General features: G+C 35.3%; 6 protein-coding genes and 1 long non-coding RNA gene across 17 annotated transcripts; 4 read left to right on the top strand and 3 right to left on the bottom strand.

Annotated features, from left to right (window-relative positions):
• Nucleotides 1-476: 476 nt before the first annotated feature.
• LOC110815505 (uncharacterized) lies at nt 477-7,360 on the bottom strand. Of its 2 annotated transcripts, XR_002539848.2 has the most exons (7): nt 7,219-7,360; nt 7,114-7,135; nt 6,566-6,678; nt 2,449-2,556; nt 2,245-2,360; nt 1,656-1,867; nt 477-1,140 (listed from the first exon to the last, which is right to left on the bottom strand). It is a non-coding gene; the product is annotated as an uncharacterized LOC110815505 (long non-coding RNA). The 2 variants fall into 2 exon arrangements; XR_015817532.1 differs by having other exon boundaries at nt 2,245-2,556.
• On the top strand, nt 1,030-6,741 carry LOC110815501 (root phototropism protein 3-like). 2 transcript variants are annotated; one of them, XM_088214881.1, is made up of 6 exons: nt 1,030-1,163; nt 1,670-1,739; nt 2,165-3,292; nt 3,617-4,014; nt 5,777-6,373; nt 6,495-6,741. In XM_088214881.1, the coding sequence occupies exons 1-5, from the start codon at nt 1,033-1,035 to the stop codon at nt 5,787-5,789; spliced, it is 1,740 nt and encodes a 579-aa protein (XP_088071007.1). In that variant the 5' UTR covers nt 1,030-1,032; the 3' UTR covers nt 5,790-6,373; nt 6,495-6,741. The 2 variants fall into 2 exon arrangements, with proteins under 2 accessions (XP_088071007.1, XP_021899014.1); XM_022043322.2 differs by lacking the exons at nt 5,777-6,373; nt 6,495-6,741 and having other exon boundaries at nt 3,617-4,161.
• On the top strand, nt 7,144-10,633 carry LOC110815504 (RING/U-box superfamily protein). Its single transcript, XM_022043324.2, has 7 exons — nt 7,144-7,309; nt 7,942-8,036; nt 8,466-8,545; nt 8,635-8,690; nt 8,822-8,934; nt 9,413-9,474; nt 10,100-10,633. Exons 1-7 carry the CDS (start codon nt 7,192-7,194, stop codon nt 10,389-10,391), a joined length of 816 nt encoding a protein of 271 aa, XP_021899016.2. The 5' UTR covers nt 7,144-7,191; the 3' UTR covers nt 10,392-10,633.
• Nucleotides 9,413-15,920, top strand: AMI1 (amidase 1). Of its 8 annotated transcripts, XM_022043323.2 has the most exons (10): nt 9,413-9,474; nt 10,979-11,201; nt 11,534-11,686; nt 12,962-13,086; nt 13,164-13,289; nt 14,175-14,357; nt 14,617-14,764; nt 14,868-15,036; nt 15,449-15,583; nt 15,669-15,920. In XM_022043323.2, exons 2-10 carry the CDS (start codon nt 11,092-11,094, stop codon nt 15,807-15,809), a joined length of 1,290 nt encoding a protein of 429 aa, XP_021899015.2. In that variant the 5' UTR covers nt 9,413-9,474; nt 10,979-11,091; the 3' UTR covers nt 15,810-15,920. The 8 variants fall into 8 exon arrangements, with proteins under 8 accessions (XP_021899015.2, XP_088071008.1, XP_088071014.1 ...); XM_088214882.1 differs by lacking the exon at nt 9,413-9,474 and having other exon boundaries at nt 10,878-11,201; nt 12,962-13,059; XM_088214888.1 differs by lacking the exon at nt 9,413-9,474 and having other exon boundaries at nt 10,878-11,201; nt 11,485-11,686; nt 12,892-13,059.
• Nucleotides 15,921-16,606: 686 nt separating this feature from the next.
• MK (mevalonate kinase) lies at nt 16,607-21,139 on the top strand. Its single transcript, XM_022043303.2, has 5 exons — nt 16,607-16,873; nt 18,158-18,401; nt 18,491-18,744; nt 19,517-19,930; nt 20,860-21,139. Exons 1-5 carry the CDS (start codon nt 16,741-16,743, stop codon nt 20,976-20,978), a joined length of 1,164 nt encoding a protein of 387 aa, XP_021898995.1. The 5' UTR covers nt 16,607-16,740; the 3' UTR covers nt 20,979-21,139.
• Nucleotides 21,140-21,934: 795 nt separating this feature from the next.
• On the bottom strand, nt 21,935-22,496 carry LOC148266585 (NADPH-dependent aldehyde reductase 1, chloroplastic-like). Its single transcript, XM_088214878.1, has 2 exons — nt 22,363-22,496; nt 21,935-22,280 (listed from the first exon to the last, which is right to left on the bottom strand). The coding sequence occupies exons 1-2, from the start codon at nt 22,463-22,465 to the stop codon at nt 22,258-22,260; spliced, it is 126 nt and encodes a 41-aa protein (XP_088071004.1). The 5' UTR covers nt 22,466-22,496; the 3' UTR covers nt 21,935-22,257.
• A 72-nt stretch (nt 22,497-22,568) lies between these two features.
• On the bottom strand, nt 22,569-23,511 carry LOC110815448 (glucose and ribitol dehydrogenase-like). 2 transcript variants are annotated; one of them, XM_088214880.1, is made up of 2 exons: nt 22,803-23,497; nt 22,569-22,719 (listed from the first exon to the last, which is right to left on the bottom strand). In XM_088214880.1, exons 1-2 carry the CDS (start codon nt 23,039-23,041, stop codon nt 22,569-22,571), a joined length of 390 nt encoding a protein of 129 aa, XP_088071006.1. In that variant the 5' UTR covers nt 23,042-23,497. The 2 variants fall into 2 exon arrangements, with proteins under 2 accessions (XP_088071006.1, XP_088071005.1); XM_088214879.1 differs by having other exon boundaries at nt 22,580-23,179; nt 23,262-23,511.
• Between the last annotated feature and the right edge of the window lie 1,968 nt (nt 23,512-25,479).

Raw genomic sequence — 25,479 nt, 5'->3', positions numbered from 1 at the left:
ATGAAATTTCTTTAATTCTTTTAAAAAAGGAAAATATTACCAATATTTTTATTCAATTCAAAATTAAATTAGTTCAACTCATATTCCCAAATTCATAATAATAAACTTCTAATTTTATGAAATAATAGCAAAAACGTCTGACTTAATTAGAGTTTAAAACCTACATTTTAAATTAAATAACTTTATGAACATAAATCCAAAAGTATGCATGCACCAACAGCTGTATATCATATTATTTATTTAATATATATATATATATATAAGCCAACATTATTAACTAGTAAATGTCTGGGGGCCAACATATATTTTTCAAGCCTGCACTTTTATTTGCTTTTTAAGCCCAAGAGAGTGAAACGTGTTAACAAAATCAATGCTAAAAATTGACTTTTTAGTGGATAAGAAATTGTAATAATATAAAACTAAGTAAACAAGATATACCAAAACTCAAATACCAACTTCTGAATTTGCAAGAACCATGAGTTTCTATCCATGAAATCTTTATTCCATGCAGTGAAATAGCCTCTTGAGCTTTTAAAACTGCACTAAGCTCTCCTTCTTGCCGTATCAATTACTCTAAAACAACATTTCCATTGTAAGTGTGGAGGCAAATAGAATAGAACTGGTCAAGCAAATTGTACAAATTTTCTGCCATGCAAATAACATGATTCATCAATTCAACTTTGATATATAACCCTCTGGAGAAAGACTGCTGATAGAGACTTCTTTCATTTGTGTCCTCCACACTAGTGGATGAGAATGTTGAACAAATATTGTCAAGTCATCTTGGCTCCATTTTCTCCACGCTTATCATGTATGGTGACAGGAGAAGGCAAAAGGCAACAAACCTTATTAATGGCAAACCCACTTTTACCTTTCCGAATAAGCACTGGGTAGGTGAACTGTGGCGGTATTTATAAGGACTTAGCTGCGTATATGCGTGCATTTCTATGCACGAGATAAAGGATGAAGCTTTAAAGAGTGAAGTACAGGGCTGTGACTCCTGGTTCTAGACAAGAACATTGCAATACTGCCATGGGAAGAAGTGTTGAGAGGGCAATTCCCGTGTCTGGTTTGGTGCCTGGGGAAAAGCCTAACCAGTGTGTCATCTTCCCGGTTAGTACCAGTATGGTTGCTGAAGCACTGGAAAGAACAAATCAGAGCTGGTAAGGGTCAGCGTATATGCATATATACGTCTTTGTGTGTGTGTTTTCTGCCATGTGATAAATTAAAACAAACGAGTCAAAAGTATAAATGTACAAAAGGCAGAATTTATATGGTTCTATCAAAGTTATCTATTTCATAAGAGAATGAATCTGGATTCACTATAATTTTTTTTGAAGATTATGATGTGATTCTCTCAATCAAATCTGAGGTCTAATATACCAAAATCTCCCAAAATAGTTAAGATACCAATTATCAGGGTAAATTTACACACATTCACCCACATACACATATGCATAGGCTACACTGTAAGAAATAGCTTCACCCGCCTCTCAAAACCTGTTAATGTCTCAACAAGATTTAACTATATCTATTTGTATTTAATCCCATAAAATCCAGACATACTCTAAAAATAAGACACTCTATATATGTTCATATGAAAAATTAGGCGATGCTAACAATGATGATGCTTTGTTGTCTAAGCTAATACTCACCATGTGGCATGCAGGATTGTTAGGACAAAAGCTGCGAGCGATCTGATTGTGCTGATTGATGGTTCAAGCTTTCACTTGCACAAGGTGAGTGATGTATCTTTCTGATTGAACAGGAAACATATGAGTAATCTCACCGCTTTCATTTCAATAAAATAAAAACAATTTGCCCGGGCCTGAGAGAAGCCCATGGTCATCTAGTCCCTGCATCTGATCTGCAGTAGCATACAAGCAGAGAATAGCTTTAGAAATTTAGAACAAACCTGCTAAAGATGTATCTAATCATTGTTGGATATTCAAAGAAGAAACTTCTGGTACAGATCCTTTTGAAAAATTTTAGGCCATGTTTAGTTGCGAAAAACAATTTTGAACAAAAGATACCTCTTTTCACTATCATTTTTCAAGATTTGGAGAATGATAGTGAAAGTACAGCATGAGCTTACAAAGGAATGATAATGTTTTTTCTCCAACTCGTGCTAATTTTTTACCATAATTCTTTTTCGTGTGTTTAGCTACCGATGGTCTCAAGAAGTGGATATCTAAATAGAATTGTGTTCCAGAGAACAAGCAATATGGAGAAAAGAACCAGCACCTGTATCCAGATAGATGATCTTCCGGGTGGACCTGAAGTTTTTGAATTGGTGGTAAAATTCTGTTATGGATGGAAGGTTGAGGTAGTAGCATCCAATGTTGCTCCACTACTCTGTGCTGCAAGTTTCTTGGAGATGAGTGATGATCTTGAACCAGGAAATCTCATCTCCAAAACTGAATCTTTTCTTAGCTTTGTAATACTTACATCTTGGAAAGAAACATTTCAGATCTTCAAGAGTTGCGAGTCCATATCTTCATGGGCTAAAGATTTGCAGATCTTGAAACGATGCTCAGAAGCTGTTGCTTGGAAGGCCTGCATAAATCCCAAAACATTTCACTTTGAAGACAATAATGCACAATGTTTAAACTTTCTCGTGGATAATAATAGCAAAGCAAAAGTTGAAGATATAGCTGATAACTGGTGGTTTGAAGATGTTTCAGCCCTCCGAATAGATCATTTCATCGAAGTGATTGAATTGATTAAGACTAAAGGGATGAAATCAGGGCTGGTAGGATCCTGTATAGCTCACTGGACCTCAAACTGGCTTTCAAGAATCACTGTAGGAATTGACAACCAGACTCCCATGCATATGAGACAACAGTTGCTAAGAGTTACAACTGAAAGTTTGATAAGGATTCTGCCAGCAGAAGAAAATTCTGTTTCTTGCAACTTTCTACTGTATCTTTTTAAATTGGGTTTAATGATGAACGTGAATTGTCAACTGTTGAATAAGCTGGAGAAAAGACTATCTTTCCTGCTGGAAAAATGTCGTGTTCCAGATCTCTTGGTTAAGAATCATGGAGAAAATGATAGTGTGTATGATGTGGAAATCATCATCAAGGTTGTGAAATCTTATGCTTCTTCTGTCTTGGGAAATTCTGAATCAAGAATATTTGCAGTTGGAAAATTGGTGGATGGATTTTTAACCCTAGTTGCCAGGGATAAGAATCTTACAATTCAAAACTTCCACTCACTAATAGAAGCATTGCCTAGAAGAGCTCGCCATTGCCATGATAAACTTTACAGAGCAATAGACATGTATCTGAAGGTATGAACTATTTCTTAAGTGCAGTATTCTAGATCATTGTTCAAGCTCTAGCAATCCCTCAGTAATTATTTCTTCAGTTGTGTTTAGTTCAGATATATTATATTTTCTATTTGATTTTTAGATCTTAATTATATTTTTCAATTGCACAGTAATAGATATGTATTTTCACTTGTTAAGGGAATAATCACAAAAGATACCTTATTTGAATTTGATGTAGAACTATAATACCATTTTTGTTCAAATTTTTATCATAATATATTGTATTTCTTTTTCCATTTCATAGAACTAAAACTTGAACCAACTTAACCTTAGTTTATCATGTAGGCGCATCCTAACTTAACAGAAGAAGAAAGAACAAGTGCGACTAGAGCCATGGAATATCATAAACTATCACAAGAAGCACGCCAGCATGCGATGATCAACAACCGGCTACCCTTAAAAACTACGATACAATTTACCCTTCTTGAACAATTAAATATGACAAATTCAATGACAGCTGCAGGATTAAACTACAGAAGAACAACGACTCAGACAAATACAAAAGCAAGTGGAGGTTCTGAGAAGGGATGGACAGCGCCACAGCATGAGATCAGGGTGATGAAAAAAGAAGTTGAGACAATGAAGATTCAACTCAATAAATTGCAAACGTGTAAACGAGAGATCCAGAGACAAGCAAGGAGATGCATCACAGACAAAATGAAGCTTGGTAAAATTGAACCAGTGTAAGCTTTATTTCAGTGTGGTTTGAATCTGTTTTGGCATTTGTTTCTGATGGAGTGAAATGTAACATTTTCGCACTTATACCTATCCTACTCTTCTGATACTAACACTATGAGCAGTGCCTTAAATAATGATACTAGTTTTTGCCATTTTGAGATGTCTTCAAATTACTACTCAGTAATTCCTAGTATGGAAGAATCCTTATAACTCGGGGTGGAAATTTTTTTATCCAGGCCACAAAGGTTCTGACATGAAATTGCAGATGCTCGGTGACTGAAAATTCAAGCTATATAATCTGTTAACTTAAATTCACCGAAGGCACAAACTTCAGTCATAGACCCTTGCTATGTCAATTAAAACTAGAAAAAGCTAAGCATTTGAAAGCCTCTATATCTGCATTTGAGAAGAATTACAAACATGATAAAATAAAAGGACAAAGCATTCGGGTTATACTATAATCAACAACATCTGGCAAATGTGACAAGTATGGCTTAAAATGTTTTGAACTAGCTTATTGTTATATCCTAGTCCAAAAATACACCTATATGGTTATAGGTGGAGTTGTCCAGTTATATATAAACCATTGTAAATGGTTATACTTTGTTCATGTGGAAGTATATCTCTTAATACCCTGATACTCCAATACTTAGTCGAGATTGGATCCCCCAAATATCTACAAATTGAGTTAGAGTTGTTGGATGTGGAAAGAACTCAAGACAAGATTAGTGACTTCAAGAACTCATTCGACACAGTAGAGCCAAGAGCATACTGGATGTAAAACTTGCATTCTTATCTGGCATGCTGTTTCGACAAATAAGTAAGTCATTTTGTATTATCTTCCAATTGGCCAAGAGCCTAGAGGCAATAGATAGCAGCTATATAGGTTCATATATGGCTAAGAGTTATCCAATGGCTCTCCTCAATAAACAAACAATTTACTAATGCATCACATAAGATGCACTTCCAAACAAGTGAAATCTACTAATGCATCACAGAGTAGAGTCATTCAGATATCCAGTGCTACTAATGCAGTCAACAAACAAGTGAAATGTCTCACTTCACCCTCATTTCTAATCCTTGAATCAAAGAAATTTTAGCTAACCTTCTACAATCATGCACATCTTCTCCAAGCAATTTCTGTTGCTTTGATGACTAACGTTTTTATGGAAGTTCCTTCAAGAAATCTAGATGTTTCAAATCTTATACAAGTCGGACTTGCCTAATTAGATAATTTAATTAATCATCAATCGAAAATGTTTCTGTTTTTAAGAATGATTAATGATGTGGCCATAAGATGTCTGCAGATCTTACCTCCTACGGATATTTGGATGATTATAGCTATATGTTAATGTCATATTATATTAATCTTCAATTTCATGTGCTGTAATCCTTTCACTATAGTGCTCTACTCTAACCGCATAAATTACATATATATTTTTTAAATATTCATAAATTATAATTTTATTCCACAGCTGGATATGATTCAAATTTCAGACAAAAATGGAAGTAAGAAAATGCCATTTCAAGAAATGTTTTAGCCATTACACTCCGCCCAATTATGGTTATGAAATTATGCCATGTTCATGTATGGGAATTATATAGTTGGACAAAAGCTATAGAAGGAAAAACATTGAAAACAAGAAAGATTTACTACTGGTACAACATCTAATATATAGTCTGGTTTCATGATTTCCAGACAGCTCCTAATATTCTCCATTTTCTTCTTTTTCTTTTTTGTTTTGATCGGCCATGGTGACATTGAAGGATCATTTACTGAATGAAAAAGCCGCCAGCAGTGTAAAGGGGAAGCAACTATGCAGCAGTTCTATGGAAAGTACCAATCCTTGGCCATTCCGTATAAAGCTCACAACAGATCATTTGCGTTGGGATAGCCTAAAGATTTCCCCTTCAGTAGAACTTGGAGAGCATATTATAGCAAAGCTTGATGAGGCTACTCATCAACTTTTAGATCAACGGCATCCTATCAAGATTTCAATTTACGATATGGATACTTGTGAGACCTACAAAGTGAATTTTGCAAAGAAGGAGTCCTTCTGGTTCGAACCATTTCCAGATATCGAGCAGATAAGTCAAAGAATTTCCTCCACTATCAACATAACAATGACAGATTGTCTTTGTGACAATCATCAGAGATCAAGGAATGAGTTCTTTTATTCAATTGAGCCTTTCAGGGAAATTCAAAAGAAAAGAAACCTCAGGTGCAATGTTGAAATTGGTTTTCGCTGGTCTGGCAGCAGCGAGACTGGCAACCAATTTGAGTTCTCAGTTCTTTATGACCCTTGGATGATTAGGGTCTGGTAGCAACCGTATCAAATATTCCAGCGTCCTAGAACTTAAGAGGTACGAAAATTCCGAAACCAAATAAATATCCATATTTTATATATATCTAATATATTACACAGCCTAAAAACATTTAATTACCTAATACCTTGCAAATTACAACTGTCTTTCCTTTATGCAGGGTGAGTAAAGATGAATCAAATCAGAGTCAATATTGAATCAACAGAAAAAAGATTTTGCAAAGATAGTTACCTTGTTCAGAATGCAGAGAACTCCAGCAATGTTTTGGAGCATTGTTTCTCCAGCTGTTTTTTTTCCTTTTTCTTCCTTTTCTCTCATTTTTGTTTATGTAATAAATACCTGTCCTGATACATTTTATGTTGAATTAGAATATTAATATATACATACATATATTCCTGATTTCAGGATTTGATGTGAAATTATATGCTTTTCCTGATAAGTTATGGTAAGGCTTAAGGTCCAGAGAGGACATCACTCTAGCCAATTACCAAATTCTTGTTCTCTGTTTTTTTGCAAGGTTTTTTAAAAAGGATTTAGATTATGCTTGAAGAATTCAGATTGCCAAGGAAAAGGATATAATGGATGTCTGGAAATCACACTTAGATTAGTGAATTTGTTATGAACAATTTTTAGTAAAAAATAAGTATAACAATAATTAAAATTATGGGTCTCAAACTCTGAACTAGTAAAAATCAAAGTGTGTGCTTCTAAAATTTGTCTTAAAGAAAAAGAACAAGAACAAAAACAAAACAGAACAGAAGAAAAACAGAGACGCTTACAAAACGGTGTCGTAGCCTCCATCTACATGAACAGGCACGATATGTATTAGTTGCTGCGATAAAGAAGGGAAGCAGAAGATGGAGCGGGAGGGGGAAGAGCCTAACCAGAGTGGATCTCGCTCTTCGGAGGATCCAAACCCGTGTCCAATATGCCTCGCACCGATGGATCGAGAAGCCTATCTCGACATGTGTTTCCGTACGTCTCTCTCACCCTTTACTTCTCTCTAACCGTTTGTTTGGTTGCAGAGAAAAAACTTAGGAAAAGGAGAAGAAAAACGGCAATTGGATATCCAAAATGATCATTTTTGGGTATTTCTAGTTTAGATCGGAAATCGGGTTTGCGCATCTCGCAACGTGTCTTTTTGGAAATTCCTAGCGGACTTTCGAAACGTTTCGTTTGTCCCTCTCCCATTTAACATGTAGTTTGGTAGCCAATAAAATAATAAAAAAAATATCGTTTATGTTCTCTTATTGGAGTCCTGGGGCATACAAAAAAGACACTGTGAAGTGGGGAGCCTTGATCTCTCACCCGTTATTGAAAAGGAGAAAAGTTTAGAAAGGCTCGTGGTTGTGGTTATAGTTTGAAGTTTCTATGGGACTGGCAAACTATTCCAACATCTGGAGCAGATTTCTTCATGGTTGAAGATGAATTAGTTTTGTATATTGATAGAAATTTGAAGACTTCAAATTCTTACTCCTAAAATTAACAAAATATGCATTTAATGCTTTATTTATATTGATTGATGTCGTTCATTATCATTATTGAGCAGTCAAATTTTCTAAATATCATCTTAGTGTTATATTGTAGAAGTTCCATTGTGTTTGCAGATAAGTTCTGTTACAATTGCATTGTACATTGGACTGAAGTGAGTGCCAGAAAGCATTCTTGCTCACCTTCTTTTGTAAAATGCCCTCTGTGTAAGGTTTGCTCTGTTTATATATAATATCTATTTTGTTTGTGATACATGCAATACTTCTTTATGCTCCCATGGGATAGAGGTGAAGAATATGTGTGCGTATGGATGGAGGGGTTACTATGCATCTTTGTAGCTTTCTGCATAATAGCTTTGTAGATTATTTCCCTTTTTTTTTTAATGAGCTTGAAAGATACAAAATCTGGAATAGAAAGAAATTCGAGTACAAGCAAGTGTTGATACCTTTAAAAACAATTGAGTGTGATCATACCAGTATTTATGTACCGTATCCCATCTGAATTCTGTAAGCTTGCTTGGACAAGAGTAGTATTAGGATAGATGATCTTCTGGGAAGTTTTCGCGTTGCAAATTATTTTTAAAAATATATATCTTTAAAAAAATTGCTGCTGATGGTTCTGTGCTTCAACAAACTTGCAGAAGGAAAACTTTTCAATCATTCATGGCTTTGATGGGAGTTCTTTCGAAAGGCACTATGTTAATCAAACTTTTGGGAATGGGTATAATTTTGACGATTGACTTCTTTTGTTTGAGCTCATATTGATATCATTAGGAAGCTTTTGCTAACTATACTCTTATATCCCTGCAGTTTTCTTCTTTCTAGAGCACACAAGTATAGGTTACAATGCTATTACACCGAACCAGGTTCTTCACTTATTTCATCTCAATGTTGCATTGCTTGCTGCTTTATGTATAAATATATCTTTAATTTTCTGACAAACAACTATATCTGGATTTTTATATATGGCTTTTCAGTCATTTATCTATTCATTTAGGTATCCTAAACGACATTTTTGATGTACCATGGTATTGGAAATCTCGCAAGTATGTTCAGGCAAATCAGTGGCTCCTAAATTGGTTGAGAAGGGAAATTCAAGCTTTGGTGCTGGTCTGTACGTGTCTGTATTTTTGCATTAACAAGTTTCTCTCTTTCCCCTTCCAGTCAACCGTATTTCTTTTATGTTGTTTTGTTAATAAATACACGATCAATTACAATCGAAGAAAATGATGGAATTCTGTTAATCTTAGGCTATATGTCTAACGAATTAAGTTATTTAGTGGAATTTTTTTAGAATGCATTCTTATTTTAGATAGGGGAAAATATAACGGATTCTAATTTCAATCAATTTTGATGATTTTTGAAATATGTTGTTCAAGTTTAATGTTACATGTGATATCTACCAAGATTTGAAGTCTTGTTCACCTGAAATTTCATTCATGAAATGCTTACTTTTCTTCTGTGCCCTGGATAAACAGAGGGTTGCCTTGCAAATTTTGATTACTCTATATTTGCTTTTGTTGTCTTACTATATATCTGGTCAATTACCTAGTATTACTGACTCTTGTCTTTCTACTTTAACACATAGGACGAAGATGTGGAAATCATTGCACATCACATACTTGACACGATTGATTCATTCCGGAGAAGGTAATGAGCCACTACTGTACTATTGATATTGTTTTGCCCCTTAGTTCACCAAAAAATGGTAGAAGATTCAGTTAAACTATGCTCTATTGAACTTTTAAGACTTGAGTGTATTTGAATTGGCTTATTATTTTGGTATTTTAAATACATAGGAAATCTAATTCCTAATAACTTCAAGTTTCTTGTATCTTAAGCTGGAAAAGTGTTTGAGCATTCTGACTTTTTCTTCAGCATTGAGACTCTTAACAAGCTACTAAATGTTTGGTAAAGATAAAGCTTTAGTATGAAAACTTTATTAAAATAATCAAAAAGAATAATTAGTTACTCTTTTATTAAAATTATTAAGCTATAATACTTTGCTTTAGTAAGAGGTATTTGGTTAAAAAATAGTTGGTGAAGGACTTCCAAGTTTTCCAGTTAAAAGCTCTGAAAAAGAGGGGGTCTTGGAGCTTTTTTTGTTTGCTAAAAGTTCTATAGCTTTTAGCACTTTTATGATTAACCCAAATGACTTATTAATCATTTTTAACCAAAATATGGTTCAAGCATTTTGCTCTCCAATCCAAACACCCTTCTCGTAAAATCTGCATAAACGTGCATTTATCTTGTGTATTTTTCCTTCCAATCCTAGAAATGAGCAGAAGCATAAAACAGGAACACCTGAAACAAAACAAGAAGAATTCAAGCTTCTAGTATCTGATGCCGCTAGGCGTTTTCTGATGGCAAGAACAGATCGTTTCGTGCACGAGCTGGAGCTTTTTCTTGCTTCTGGTTTCAACCTTGAGGCTTATGATGCAGTTTATATGCAGCGATTGGGTTGGAACACACCCAGAGGGACCACAGTGGTTGCAGAAGAAGAACATAATCAATCTGTGATCCCGTATTTATACATCTTTGATGATGATTCCGATGAAGCTGATTGATAGTTTGCTTCATAGTGTCTTAGTACTTCAATGTTTTCTTGTCATTTGAATATCATCTTAATTTTACTTTTGATTAAGCTCTATACTTTTGGAATTAGTCTAAATTTTCTGAATATCATTTTGATGCTATCCGACCAATTAGTGTATCGCTGGCTAATTAATACGTTTTTTATTCTGTAAGAGATTGTAAGTTTGAATCAGATTATTATTTTTATATATTTTGAGTAAAGATTATGTTGTAATAGATTTTAAAAAAAATTTTAATGTTATCTGAATGTGCTGATGGGATTGTTGTGGGGAGGTATTCGTGTTTTAAAAATGGAAGTATTATTTATTTCTACTTGAATCCAACTATTATAATTCTCTTCTTCTCAAGCTAAAATTGCCTGGTGATCATGCAACTCGGGTCGGGCCGGGTGTGCCAAAACGGGCTGCCCGTTTTTATCGGGCCGGTTCACGCTATTTTATAAGAATTATTGGTTGGTCGCTTCTTGACGTCGTGTCCATTTTTCTCTCTTATCGTCATCCTTTGGCTCTTTTACTTTCTCATTGATCAAACTGATCGTAGCTTCGCCATTGTTAACCAGAAATCCAGGCGGTCCAAGTCACAAGTAATGCTAAGCTGAAAGTAGGTAGTACATAAAATTTCCGCCAATTCACCACTCTCTATCTGCATTGGCGTATCGGACAGCGCTAGGAAATGGCTAGGGACCCCGATTACGGAGCTTTCATGGAGAAGTTCACCGTAACTCCGAGCTCAACTACTCAGAAACTTCCTTTGACTGGGCTCACTTTTGCTGTTAAGGACATGTGAGTTCCCTATTTAAACACAAAATGCTGTTTATCTCTCTGTTTCATCTCCTGGTTTCAGCTCTTTTCTTATATCGGTAATAGTACTACACGATATTTTGAGCTCTCACCGTAGCTTTGGTTAGGATCTAGTAATGAGTATGGTTGTTTCTGCCGATGTGGAAGAATATATGTTGTTTCATACGATAATTTCTGAATTTGGTTCTATTTTCCTTCAATTTCTTGGTTACCAATCAAGTTTTCGCCATTAGTTTATCTCATTTTTTTTTTGTTCTTTTTCCAGTTGGAAAAAAGTGTGTGGTTGATCTTTGTAAGTTGAAATTTGAAAGCAGATTTGATGTGGATGGATATGTGACTGGGTTTGGAAACCCTGATTGGGCTAGGACTCATTCAGCTGCCACATCAACAGCTTCTGCTGTTTTGGCCGTCTTAGAGGCTGGTGCCGCATGTGTTGGTAAAACTGTCATGGATGAAATGGCATACAGGTCAGGGTTCTTAAGTATTCCTTTCATTCACCCATAAAGAACTTGATTCGTCTAGCCTAACATAATCATAGCCCTTTTTTTTGGCTATGTGTTATTCTACTGTTGTGGTCGAATTATCATTAAGGATGGTGCTTGCACGTCTCAGGTTACATGGAGTTTATCTAGTTTTTACAACATGATTAGCTGTTTGTTAAGATTGATAAGTTTGTTGCTCTATCTTGATCAATGAATGACATGATAATCCTCAGTAGTTATCAAGTGATTTCTGGCCAAGCATTCAGAATATTGAGTATGTTTAGAAAAATGCTAGCATAACTCCAAGACATAATGCTACCAAACATAGTTACGTAAAATGCATGTAATCCAAATCGTGGTGCGGGATGTAGGTATGAAACACAGTAGACACCGAATTTAGGTTCCAAGGGGTAGGCTTTGTTGGTACATTATTTTGATTAGAAGATTCATTGAACCGTTTATTAAGTTTACTATTTGGATCATAAGTAATAGTCTGGTAATCCATTATGCTCTATTGGTTCTTGTTCTTTCTCTGTAAACAGATTTAGCAATCAAATCCTTTTAGTTGCTACAACAAGAATATCAATACTTTTTTTTAAAATAATATCAACACTCATGTTAAAATTCCTAAACAACTGAGTTAATGTATTACAGGGATTTAAAGAATGACAATCAATATGTTTTAAGTTTTGAGAGAATGAAACTCTTGCTCTTCACTTGGACACATACTTCTTCCATTTTACTCATAACTAATCTCAATTTTGATTAAAAAAAAATTATGTTGGAATAAACTTTTCACTCTCTCTTTCTTTGCCTTCTTCCTCTCACTATTTCTTGGATCCCGTTCTACTGACTTGCCCCAATACATGTAAATGCATGGTCCCTTGGAAATCCGAATCAAGAAACAAAATGAACCCAAGTGAACACCTAGCATGAACCACTTAAAAAAATTTGGTGCGTAAAATTGCTGGGAGTCGCAGACCTGGTAACTATGTTTCAGAAGATGGATAACAAAGATTTATTAACTAATTAGTGTTTTGTTTGTTTTTCAGTGTTAGGACCTTTTGTATTTTAATTAAAGGCTGAAACTGTTGGAAGCATAACATCCATATTTAAGACCTAGAAAAGATGAAACAGTAAAAGAAACTGATCACATGATTTCTGCGATTCTAAAAACTCAAATTTTCTAGAAGATACATGAAGTCTTCTGACTGTTCAATGGATGCCTGCTGAGTCCATAAACAAATCCATCTTTGGCAGTATAAATGGAGAAAATAAACATTATGGGACACCTACAAATCCATGTGCACGTGATAGGGTGCCTGGTGGATCTTCTAGCGGATCTGCTGTTGCTGTAGGTGCAAAGCTTGTAGATTTCTCTCTTGGTTGGTTTTCTTCTTGAAAATTATCTTTCCGTTTTAATCTTTTTCAAATTTTTGAGTAAAATTCATTGTTACTACAGGAACTGATACCGGAGGGAGTGTTAGAATCCCGGCCTCATATTGCGGAATATTCGGTTTCCGTCCTTCACATAATGCTGTTTCAACTGCTGGAGTTATTCCTATGGCACAGAGTTTTGATACTGTGGGTAAGGAATTAATAGTGCTGTCATTGCCTAAACTTTATTATGTCATTGAAATGTTGGGAGGAAAATTTGCTCTTAGATGAATACACCTCAAAATTCTAACCTGCAGATTATGGTCTCAAATGGTAACTTTAGTGTACTTGTTTGTGAGAACCTCATTTGTGGAATTTATATGAAAATCCAAAAAGGATGAAAATCCAGAGCTAAATATGCTTAATAATACATAAAGATTATAATTACATAAACATCTTTTACTTATGAGCTATTTGTTCTGTGGGTTTTTTTGGAAGGAAAGAAACATGAAGGTTTTTGAGAACATAATTTTCTTTTGATAGGATTAAGGATGTCTGACACTGGACCCTTGTTTTTTGATAAAAAGGTAATACTTTATGTTTATAAAGATTTAAAATATATATAAATTATTATATATAAAGGCTCAAGTAGATGTAACTCGTATACAAGTCTCTACAAATCTATCAAAATATCTAGCAAGTCTCCTAAGTCCTTGAATGAATAAAGAGAATATGACCTATTATCCAAACATCTAGAGTCTGGAGCCAAACATCCTTGATTATATGCCCTCAAAAGCTTTTTTCTTTCCTTCCTTCCAACTAAGTCAAAAGATGGACAAAGAAATAAAGCTTACATTCTTCTTGAACCACATATACCTGCAAGGATTTAGACGATCTTACCAATATTTGACAGATTTGTAGAACTTTTTATATAGGTTGCACCTCTTTGGTGCTTATGTATATTTCGTTAAATTCTCACATCTAAAAAAATATATATCTTTCTCTTCTGCATTACCCAGTTTCCTTAAGATGCAGACTTGATGTTACCTATGTACCATTTTTTTGTAATTTGCTTTTCTGACGCCATCTTACGTAGGATGGTTTGCTAGGGATCCTGAGATGTTGAGTCGGGTTGGGCGTGTTCTACTGCGGTTGCCTGATATGAATCATGCCAGTCCTAGTCAGATAATCATTTCAGAAGATTGTTTCCGGCTATCAAGCATCCCAAGTGATCAAACAGCTCAAGTTCTTGTTAAATCAGTGGAGAAATTGTTTGGAGGTTAGCAATTTTTACAGCTAATGAATTAGATATGTGAATATCTAGAATAATTAATTTCTAGATATTGCGAAGTTCCTTTGAACTTCTCAATCTTCAAGGCACGTGTCTTCACTTTTAACATATGCACTGAAACTTGTCACATGCTTGGAAGTAATAGAAAAATTTTGGTTACTGAAATGCTATTTGTACTATTGTTTCCCACTTCTGAAGTTACCAGTTTACTTGAATACATGTTTGGTTGGGTGAATCTACCATATAGGTCATGTTATAAAACACATAATCCTTGGGGATTATGTTGAAGATAATGTTCCAAGTCTGAAGCACTTCATGAGTAAAGGAATCCAAGCTCAAGAGTATAACATACTATCCCTTGCAGCCCTTTCAAATGCCATGCGGTTGCTTCAGAGGTGAGATCAACAACTGTGAATTGCTAACCAGTAGCATTCTAGATTAGCTGCAGTTTCTTTTTCTTATTGAGTTTAATCATATGGTTTACTCTTTGAAGCATAGGCATGAATTCAAGGATAACCATGGTGAATGGGTTACCTCAGTAAAACCTGATTTTGGTCCAGGCCTATCAGAACGTATATGGGAAGCCGTCAGAACGACAGGGGAAAATATTGATCTCTGTCAGTCAATTAAGGCTGAACTACAATCTGCTCTCAGTGCTTTGCTGGGGGTATCCTCTCTATCTCTCTGTACATGTTTGATGCCAATGGTTTCAGTGTTTGCACCTTGTTTTCTTAGATAATAACTAATAATTGCTTAGCTAGGTGATCTACGTAAGATGATTATGAACCAATGTGACAAAAGGGAAAAGAAACTGTTGGCAATCACAGGATTTTTACCTTGTTAGAATTGAGGGAATCTATACACTTATGAGAGGATGTCATTTTCCCTCTTAAGGAAAACATCTTTTACAGGGTAAAATTTCGACACAATAATGTCTTATTTGCACTTAAAAAAACGTCAATGACATTAGAAATATATCTACTATCAATCGCTTCATTTGGAGTTGTCTTATTTTTTCTCTCATGAACTTGTTGCATTCTTTATTTCTGAGTTACTCTTCTGAACTATATATGCTCCAGGACCACAGCATTCTAGCCATCCCTACCGTTCCCGGTCCTCCACCAAAACTACAAACAGACCCAATCACGTTGGAAAGCTTTCGTGCCAGGGCTTTTAGCTTGCTGTCCATTGCTGGAGTTTCTGGATTCTGTCAGGTTCCTACTCTATCTCTGACTACTTTTTCCCTGAGAGTTTTTCACACCTTTGGATTTATAATATGCTTCTGTTCATCCAATATAGGTTACAATACCTTTAGGGCTGCATGAGAATCTTCCGATTTCGGTTTCATTGTTGGCTAAACATGGTTCAGACAGGTTCCTACTCACTTTTGTTGAAACTCTCTACGACACCCTCAAGTCACAGATTGCAGGCACCGAGTGATTTAGTTCAGTACCTTCCTTACATTTCAGAGCATGTTTGTTCTCGTTAATAAGTACATAATCAATTATACATTACCAGATTAATCTTATTTTAATTCAAAATTTGACCATACTTAAATTGTCTAAGTTTCATTTTTTATTTTATGAAATTAAATTTTCAATCAAGCTCAATGTAAGACCATGTTTAGAACATATTTAAAATTTCTATTAAATTCGTCTGCAAATTCACACTTTGACAATTTAAGTGTTCACTTATACAAACATTTATATATAATTGAAATAGTGAATAATAAATTTAATTAATTCTGATAAAATTCTAAATTTTAAATTAAATTTTAACAGAATTTGCAATTTATTGCTTCAATTTTACATTAAATGTTATATAATTACAAATTTTTATTATTTTAATATAATTTACTTAATATTTCGGAATTATTACAAATATAAAGTAGTTATTGACGGTGAACTTGCAAAAGACTTTTAAGAGGTGAAAAAAAGTCCAAAGCAAATATTAAATGTCAACGGATGATCGTTGACCATCTCGTATAGATTTATATATATATATATATACATGATGCTCTTAAATTCTTTTTGAAAAAAAAAATTAAAAGTACAAATTTTTTTATTAAAAAATAATGCAAAAAATAACGTGACAATTAATTAAATTAAATAATTTAGATGGCGTAAAATTGAAAGTAACAAATTAATGAACACTAGGGAGCGTGGATTAATTACGTCATCAAAATATTCATTACAAAAAAAGAAACAGGAATAATTATATATTTTATATTTTTAAATTATTTGCCAACTCCGCTATAGTTGCTTGCTTCTGGTCAGCACATTCTGCGATGCTCAAATACCTTTCGTGGAGAAGCAACACACACGAAAACAGTAATCAGAACCCCCAATCCGATCGAAATTAAGCAAGGAAAATGGAAGTGAAAGCTAGAGCTCCCGGGAAAATCATACTCTCTGGAGAACACGCCGTCGTCCATGGATCCGCGGCGGTTGCTGCCTCCATTGATCTATACACCTATGTTTCTCTTCGCTTTCCTTCTCATTCAGGTACATTAATTTACACGTATGTTATATATATGGAGAAATTTCCATCTGTGCTTATGTGATTGGTTGTTTTCGTGTCGATCGTTGATTTGCTCAACTTTGTCGTATTTTGGTACTTGTTTGAGTTTTATTTTCCATTTTCTGGTTATTTTTCATTGAAATAAGCAGTCATGGAGTCTTTTTGAGTTGTTCTGTTTCAGGAATTTGTGAAATGGTGGTTAGGAGATACCCTTTTTGATTATATGGAAATAGGATGTTTTTTTGACCGTGTTTATTGATTGTTACTGGTTACGCGGGGAGATAGATTTGTATATGGAGTTTTTGAACTTGCGGTAATATGGTTTTTTACATGGTCTCTTGGGAAAAAACAATAATCTTCGTTTTAGGTGGGGGGAAAAAAAAAATCTTCGTTTTATCTTCTTTGTTCTTATGCTATTTGTTTTGGCGATTATGCATTGGAATGAACTACTTTTCTTGAATATTTGAAGGTAGAAATTTATATAGAAACAGTGAGAATATGATTTGAATTACATGTGATTAAATGTGTTTGATTAAGTACAAAATAGTATATATAATTTGTTACTGTAAGCTTTTTCTATGAGAATTTCAGGTGGGGTTTTAATTGTAAGGATCATGTAAGATTATAAAGACAAATTGTGAAATTTTACCCTTGCAAATATTTCTTTGCTTGCTTTTACAGCCATTTTGTTTGAATTACTCAATGTGGGATCAAAATTTGAGTTTGCTATTTGCTTCATGATATATGGGTATTAGTTCTGTTAGTTGTAGCTCTGTAATTGTTGGTGAGAATTCAATTAAATTCATCAATTGTTACTGAACGCTGTCAAGTTATTAGAGAGAAGTAGCTCTCTCCTACAAATGAGCGATCCTCTGTTCTCACTTCCAAGAACCTACTAATGAAGTTACCCTATTTACCTATTTCCCAAGTATTTCCAAAGTTGATTGAATTCAAACATCTTCAGGTTTCACATGTAATTGGTATAAATCTTTGGAACTCCCTTTTTTCACTTTTAGTCTGATCAGAATGCCTAGTTGAATTGTTATTTATGATTAGCAGCTCAGTCTTTGGAGACAATTGTTGTATTCAACCTCCCCTTATTAGAAAAATGAAGGGTTCTCAACTCCTATGTCTTCTTTTATCTACCAATGGTGTTGAAATTTTTATGAGGAAAAACTGGGATGAAATTGGTTATCTGGAAGTTGCTGAAGTAATGCTGTATATCTGTTGAAAAGATTTCTGCTAATCTTTTCTTCTTTTCTCTGTAGAGAATGATGATACACTAAAACTCCAGCTCAAGGATTTGGCATTAGAATTTTCATGGTCCATTGAAAGGATCAAAGGAGCATTACCAGACTTGGGGAGTCCTTTTGCTTCAACACCCACCTCATGCCCAACAGAATTCCTGAAGTCTCTTGCTTTTCTAGTTGAAGAGCAAAATATTCCAGAGGCTAAAATTGGACTAGCTTCTGGAGTGTCGGCTTTTCTCTGGCTATACACCTCTATTTTAGGGTACATAATTTGTTTTTTGTTTTCTTGTTTTAAGTCAACCTCGTTCATTTTTCTGTTTGATTTCTGATCTCCTCACCTTTCTCTGTCAGGTTTAAACCTGCTATAATGGTTGTTACTTCTGAGCTTCCACTTGGTGCAGGCCTGGGTTCATCTGCTTCTTTCTGTGTTGCAATGTCAGCTGCTCTGCTTGCTTTGTCAGATTCTGTGAGTTTGGACATGGGCCATCAAGGATGGTTAAAATTTGGTGATACTGAACTTGATTTATTGAACAAATGGGCTTTTGAAGGTGAAAAAATAATTCACGGAAAGCCATCTGGCATTGACAACACCGTCAGCACTTATGGTATGCAACTACCATGATCCGCACTATGCAAATCTAATATCTGTTCTATCAATAACTTTTCTTATGCGTTTCTTAAGTTTGTTCTTTTCCAAATAATAAACATTATATTATTTATTGCTTTAAGGCTTGCAACAGACTATAAATTAGAGAATTTAGCAAAAGATGTGAAAGAATCCTAGAGCACATTTGAGAGATTAATATTAAGGGTTCCCTTTTATGACAACAGTGTGGCGTTCCTCATTGATTAAGTAATCCATTTGTCTATGTTTAAATAAGTAATACCATTATTTCTTATGGTCTCTCTAGAGGGATGTTGTCAAGATTAAATGAAACTTGGTGATATAGTTCCTACGTAAATTAGTTCTTAGATTGCATATGACTTGTCACTTTGTATTGTAAATTGTTTCTTCAAACTTTTTTCATGGGTCACTTTGCTCAACTTTCTCCACATTCAAAATTCTCTTGTGCGTGACAAAATATGTGAATAACTTACATTGATTTTGTTATTTCTCAGTATTGAATGTCAATGCAAAGGAAAGCATGTGAGCTTGATTTTCAAAGTGTATTGACTAAGTAATACCAAGCTTTGCTCTTCTTTTCTTCCTTAGCTTGAACTTCCAAAGTGTTATGTATTTCCTTTTTCTCCTAAATGACATTTGCTGTATATTCTAAATTAGAAATTACTTCTATTAAATTAATTTTTTTCCACTCGTCACTGCAAGAGACTCTTGTTTTGGGATGGTTGTGTAAGTAGTTTCCTCATGCAAATCAGGCAACATGATCAAGTTCAAGTCGGGTAGTTTGACACGTATGAAGACTATTATGCCGCTCAAAATGTTAATTACCAACACAAAAGTCGGGAGGAATACGAAGGCATTAGTTGCTGGCGTTTCAGAGAGGACCTTACGGCATCCTGATGCTATGCATTTTGTGTTTAATGCTGTTGACTCCATTAGCAATGAATTGTCTAGTGTAATTCAGTCACCTATTTCTGATGCCCTCTCTATAACTGAGAAGGAAGAGAAGCTTGAAGAATTAATGGAAATGAATCAAGGTCTGCTCCAATGTATGGGGGTCAGTCATGCTTCCATAGAAACAGTTATCCGGACAACACTGAAGTACAAGTTAGCTTCCAAGTTGACAGGAGCTGGAGGTGGAGGCTGCGTACTAACACTGTTGCCGACCTGTATCCTCTTTCTTATTCTGTTTAATTTATTTTAGTTGTTCCTACAAGAATTTCTTCATCTATCCCTTTCTGGTTATTTATCTCTGTATATGTGATGTCTGTCTTTGGCAATTTTTTGAAATGGTGCTTCTTATTTCTGAATGCATTTACAATATTAACCTTTTCATACTCCTCTCATCATGTTTATGTGTTTTTCGTACCCTGTTTGCTGATTAGACTTTTAGCTTAGAGAAGCAAACATTGCTTCATCAGACAGGCTTGTTGAAAATATATTCTGGTAATATATCTGCTTTAATCAGCATGGCTAATTGATTAAGGCTGAGGAGCTGGCATGGTGCTTGGACCTACAGAAATCAGGGAATAGGATTTGTTTGTATAATATTACAGATTGTGAAGAGTAACAGAAGACTTCTACCGAACTTTTACTCTGTTAAGGAGCAAACCCAAGTAAAGATTCTATAATCATCTGATTGCACCACAAGATACCTAGCTTTGTTCTTTCCTCTTCTATTTCTCAACTTTTAACTTCTGCAAATATGCTTCATAGTTTGCCTAGGCTGTTATTTTTATCTATTTGGATCTGTGAGAAACCATAACATCATTCATAGAGTAAAGTAGGTGATCCCAGAAGGATACTGGTATCAAATATTTTGCACAATGGCTGGATGTCTGGGCCTTGTAATAGGGCATTGAGAGTATTAACTGCTAGCTCCTTGGCTGGGGAAAAGTTAAGGACAGAACATTTCTAAGGCAAGGAATCTTGAAAGAATGAAAGAAAATGTGAAACGTTGTGAACAACAGCATTCGGCACGGCCTATAATTGAACGAATAGGAACTTATGAACAAGAACACGCTGTAAAACATGTTCATGTGAAATTTAATGTGCTTGTTTCATGAATGTCCATTTGTTCCTTGACTTGATGAAACAGTGCTATCAGGAGTAGTGCTCGAAAAAGTGACCACAGAGCTAGAGGCATGTGGATTCCAATGTTTGACTGCAGCAATTGGTGGCATTGGTGTCGAGATTTGCTTTGATCAGTCATCCTGATTTTCCCAGATGTGCATTAGTTACAGTAAGATCCGGTTCTTATAAGGATAACATGAAATTGTATTGTTTAATCTTATAGTTTTTGATGTTTTTCCTCTGTATGTACATTAGTTGGTGTACTTTTTCTTTTCCTTTTTCTGAATCAATGAGTTCGTTTCAAATTTTCGATTCCCAAAATCAGGGCTATCCAAATTCGATGAATCATTGAAAGAAAAATATCCTAATGATCGCATCACATGTAACTATGATGTTCTTGTTTGCCCTGACTAAATCATATTACTTTTTTGGTTCTCTCTCTAAATGTTCTTTCTAGCATCTTTAGCCAGCAGCCTTCTAAGCCACTCTTCAGGTGCATGATCTGCATGACCTCTTTAGCCCGCTGTGATCTCTTGGCCATTTCCCTCTTTTATTTTTTTTATTTGTGAATCTTCTCTTCCTTCCTTTATCAATGAGAATACCTCTTATCCTCGTCTATTTGTAATATTTTTCCTCTTTAACAATATCATCTCTTTTACATATTTACTTTTGGAGCTACCATTGTTCACTTGACAAGCTTCAAGGAATTTTAGCCAATGCAAGATTTTATTGATGCAGCTCTCTGAAGCAAATTCTTCATTCACCAATTGACAAAATACCTCAGATGCCGACTCGGGTTATAGTCTTCATGAAAAGCCTCATTTTCCCTAGCTCAAAATCAATTGAATCTATTTCCTCTTTAAATCAAATTGTTTGTCCCTCTTAATTCCTTTAGCGAAAAGCTTGATATTTGTAAACATCAAGCTCCACATGCCATCCGAGCTTTGAATTTCAGACATGAACTTTACGGATTGTAGTCCGGATCAATTTCTGAATATGATATATCTTGATATCTAATTTATATATGATATATGAATCAATGTCCTTTATGGTGCAGCATTTTTCATAATCTCATGCCATGCCAAAGGATTAAACAGATATGCCATAAGGGTACGTATTATTCCATAACTAGACATATATCAACATACAGAGACTTAGCCAGACTTCCATTGGCATCACTATATATGTGCGTATTATTTCTCTTCTGAAGTTACAGACACAAGCACAGTATTTCCATATATCCCAAGGCGCCCTCATTTACGTACATGAGAAAACCCCATATATAGGAGAGGTCCATGATCTCACCCTTTACATACTAAACCAAAACAGGAGAGCACCTTATACATATGCACATACAAACATATATGTATCACAGACAACCGAAAGTACGTTTATTAACTTATCCATGGACTGAGTACACCCGTCAACCATTCACTATGGTGCCACCTGCAAAACCACCACCAAATCAATACACATCATTTTTTAATATTCTAAAAGAAAGAAAAGAGTACTCTTTATAAGCTCTTACCATTTGGATGGAGGACCTGACCAGATATGTAAGAGGAGCAGTCATTACAGGCAAGGAAGACATAACATGGGGCAACTTCAATTGGCTGACCAGCCCTACCCATGGGCGTCTGAGTCCCAAACTTCGAGACCTCCTCTTCACTCAACGAAGCCGGTATCAATGGCGTCCAAATGGGTCCCGGTGCCACGCCATTAACGCGAATCCCTTTATTCACCAGCTGCAGGGAAAGTCCCCTGGTGTACGCCACTATTGCGCCTTTTGTCGCCGTGTACTCCAGCAGCGTAGCATCCCTTGTAGGCGTTCACAGACGTTGTGTTGATTATGCTGCTCCCCTCCTTCATGTGCTTCAAGCAATGCCTAACATCATCTTCAAGATTCAGACTCTGCTAACGGCACTTTCTGCTTAACAAGTAGAAGACTCTTATGTGATATATATATACCTGGTAGTGAAGAAATAGGAGAAGATGTTTATTCTGAAAACCCTCTCGAGTGTTTCCTCGTCGATCTCCTCGACGGAGGAGCTCTTGTGCTGCTCGGCGGCGTTGTTGACGAGAATGTCGATACGACCAAAAGCGTTCACCACCTCGTCAACAACCCTTTTACAGTTCTTGTCGAAGCCCAAGTCTGCTGCTACTGCCATGGGTTCCTCCGCGTCTGGGGTCTTAACACTCCTCAGCATCTGCAGCGTGTCATGCGCGTCCTTATCCTCTTGAACTTTCACGTAGGTGAACGCCACCGTCGCGCCTTCTAGAGCGAAACAGTGACACACAGCTCGTCCGATCCCCGAGTCACCTCCTGTCACTAGCGCCACTTTCCCCTGCAACAACCTCGTTCATACCCACATGGCAAAACACATACATATATATTGTTTAGAAGAAAGAGGCAAATGGAAAGTTTACACGAAGCTTATCCGATGGTTTGTAGTCGGGATTTGTGTACTGAGGTTGAGGGTGCATGAGATACTCTTTTCCAGGCTGGCTCTCCTGTGTCTGCGGAGGAAAACCTGACGCCATTCTTGTAGTCGACAGTAGTACTGATCTGAAACCAGAAATGGGTTCTCTGTTTCTCACTGGAAAATCACTTGTCACAAGATTTCTTAAGTGAGCTCTGTATGGATACCGAGAAAATTGGACCAACCACGACACACTCGTTAACACCCTTGAAGAAGAAACTAAGCGAGAGAACATGCATGCATGTATATATAGGAAGCTATGTACGTTCTCTTTTTTACGTGCGGGATTAGCTTGAGGAAGTTGCAGATATATTGTACAAGTTATACGGTGACTCGAGAGGACACGTGGTGACAAGTGGCAGCCAGTGACTCTTTACGTGTCATTGAAAGCGGACAGAGGAGCCGTAGAAGTGGACTCTTCTGTTGACCGTAGGATCGAAAAGTCTATTGTTTGATCTGGAACTGGAGGTATTGAAATATGTTCGATTCTTGATTTCACTGAGAAAGTAGATAAAAACATTGCTTCATCAGACAGGCTTGTTGAAAATATATTCTGGTAATATATCTGGCCAATTTATTAAGGCTGAGTAGCTAGTGTAATGATTCGAAATTTAAGAAAAAATAAATTATAAATTAAATATAAAAGCGAAATAATAAAGTTATAGTTCACATTTCTTACATAATAATTTAAAATATTCAATAAATTTACAGGAATGATCTTTATAAAAAAACAACAAAAAATTAATAAAATAAATAAAAAGTAAACAATTGAACATCATTTTTTAAAAAAATTGATCATTCTAAAAAAATAATAAAAAATTAAAAAAATAAATATAAAATAAACAACTGAACATCATATTCGCAATCTACTTATGGATCGAGATGTAGATCTTGGTTCTCTTGATTTAAAATGATTAATGAAAAAATAAACTATATTATCTCAATAAGAATGTCACACTACTCACCGATACAAAAATGCAGATTGGTAAAAATCATGAAACTACTAATGGAGTTCTTAATTTAAATAAATTCATTTATCATAAATAAAATGATTTATTGTACACTTACCGTAACGAAATTTTCAAAATTGACCTATAGAGCCAATAGCACAACAATATCATAATCTCATATTCAATTAACTAGAAGAATAACTTTTCCTTTTTATTTGCCTACTAGTATCAATGGGAGTTCATAGGGATGTCCCCACTACGCATGAACATTTATTCAATATTGTTAACTAACCAGTTATCCTCATACCTCGTTCGGTATAAGTGTCAAAAATATCAGAGGTATTGAGGATGAAATAGGCCGTCCTCATACCCCGTCCGGTATAAACACCAAAATACCAATGTTCGATACCCCGTCCGATATGAGGCAACGTTCACGGTAGGGTTCCTTATGCACCCGTTACGTCCACTAATTCTCAAAATATTTAGTAAGGCTACCATTCATTCATTCATTTAATCAAACAATTCTCCGTTTATATTTAATTTTTAATTTCACAGTTTAACTGTAAATCATACAAAACAAACAATATATGTATTAAGAAAACACAACTGAATCATCTTACCAACTCCAGCGTATTTTTATACATTTAAAACTGTAAAATCAATCAATCGATTAAAACAAGATAAATAGTGATAAATAATCGGTTCTACTTCCATTAATAACCTGTAATTAATTATCGAGATTTTTTAAATTATACAAAATACCACATTATTTATGATTAAATTTTAATTCTATAATAAAGAATAGAGTGAATGATTCTTACTTGAATTGATGTGCGAAACGTCAAGCTTTCAGCTGCACCTACTAGCGGTCCCTGAGTTCCCTAAATTTTTTTTTGAATATTAAAATACGTTTCAAGTACCTAAAAATATTCCAAAAAAATTCAAAACCGATGTTAAAACTCTTTTCCAATCAATTTCGAATTCCAGCACGGCGGCACCGACGTGCTCCATCGACGACACCGCCGTCCGCTGTGGCAGTTTGCCTCATATTAGCCGTTTTTGGCCAGTTTTGTACTCATCCCTGCGAGAAAACATGTTAAGGGGTCTCGGTCGGTAAAAAAAAAAAGTCGAAAAATAAAAGCTTACTGGTGGCGGGGTTTTCCGATGCGGCGGCTTCGCCGACTCACCTTACAATTTGACATTTTTCTTCATTCA

This window comes from Carica papaya, chromosome 3 (genome assembly GCF_054855325.1).
Source record: "Carica papaya isolate Zhongbai chromosome 3, ASM5485532v1, whole genome shotgun sequence".
NCBI classification, from domain to species: Eukaryota; Viridiplantae; Streptophyta; class Magnoliopsida; order Brassicales; family Caricaceae; genus Carica; species Carica papaya.
Note: the sequence above shows the minus strand (reverse complement) of the source record. Positions and strands in the feature narration are given on the sequence as shown.

Coding starts and splice junctions, on each gene's coding strand:
- LOC110815501 (XM_088214881.1), top strand. CDS start 1,033: ATGGGAAGAAGTGTTGAGAGGGCAATTCCCGTGTCTGGTTTGGTGCCT. Junction 1,740..2,164: donor CAAGCTTTCACTTGCACAAG/GTGAGTGATGTA, acceptor TCGTGTGTTTAG/CTACCGATGGTCTCAAGAAG. Junction 3,293..3,616: donor CAATAGACATGTATCTGAAG/GTATGAACTATT, acceptor TTTATCATGTAG/GCGCATCCTAACTTAACAGA.
- LOC110815504 (XM_022043324.2), top strand. CDS start 7,192: ATGGAGCGGGAGGGGGAAGAGCCTAACCAGAGTGGATCTCGCTCTTCG. Junction 7,310..7,941: donor CTATCTCGACATGTGTTTCC/GTACGTCTCTCT, acceptor TTGTGTTTGCAG/ATAAGTTCTGTTACAATTGC. Junction 8,691..8,821: donor ATGCTATTACACCGAACCAG/GTTCTTCACTTA, acceptor CTATTCATTTAG/GTATCCTAAACGACATTTTT.
- AMI1 (XM_022043323.2), top strand. CDS start 11,092: ATGGCTAGGGACCCCGATTACGGAGCTTTCATGGAGAAGTTCACCGTA. Junction 11,202..11,533: donor ACTTTTGCTGTTAAGGACAT/GTGAGTTCCCTA, acceptor ATTTGAAAGCAG/ATTTGATGTGGATGGATATG. Junction 13,290..14,174: donor ACAGAGTTTTGATACTGTGG/GTAAGGAATTAA, acceptor CATCTTACGTAG/GATGGTTTGCTAGGGATCCT.
- MK (XM_022043303.2), top strand. CDS start 16,741: ATGGAAGTGAAAGCTAGAGCTCCCGGGAAAATCATACTCTCTGGAGAA. Junction 18,402..18,490: donor CTATACACCTCTATTTTAGG/GTACATAATTTG, acceptor TTTCTCTGTCAG/GTTTAAACCTGCTATAATGG. Junction 19,931..20,859: donor ACTAACACTGTTGCCGACCT/GTATCCTCTTTC, acceptor TTGATGAAACAG/TGCTATCAGGAGTAGTGCTC.
- LOC148266585 (XM_088214878.1), bottom strand. CDS start 22,465: ATGGGTAGGGCTGGTCAGCCAATTGAAGTTGCCCCATGTTATGTCTTC. Junction 22,281..22,362: donor TCAGGTCCTCCATCCAAATG/GTAAGAGCTTAT, acceptor GTGGTTTTGCAG/GTGGCACCATAGTGAATGGT.
- LOC110815448 (XM_088214879.1), bottom strand. CDS start 23,375: ATGGCGTCAGGTTTTCCTCCGCAGACACAGGAGAGCCAGCCTGGAAAA. Junction 23,180..23,261: donor AACCATCGGATAAGCTTCGT/GTAAACTTTCCA, acceptor AGGTTGTTGCAG/GGGAAAGTGGCGCTAGTGAC.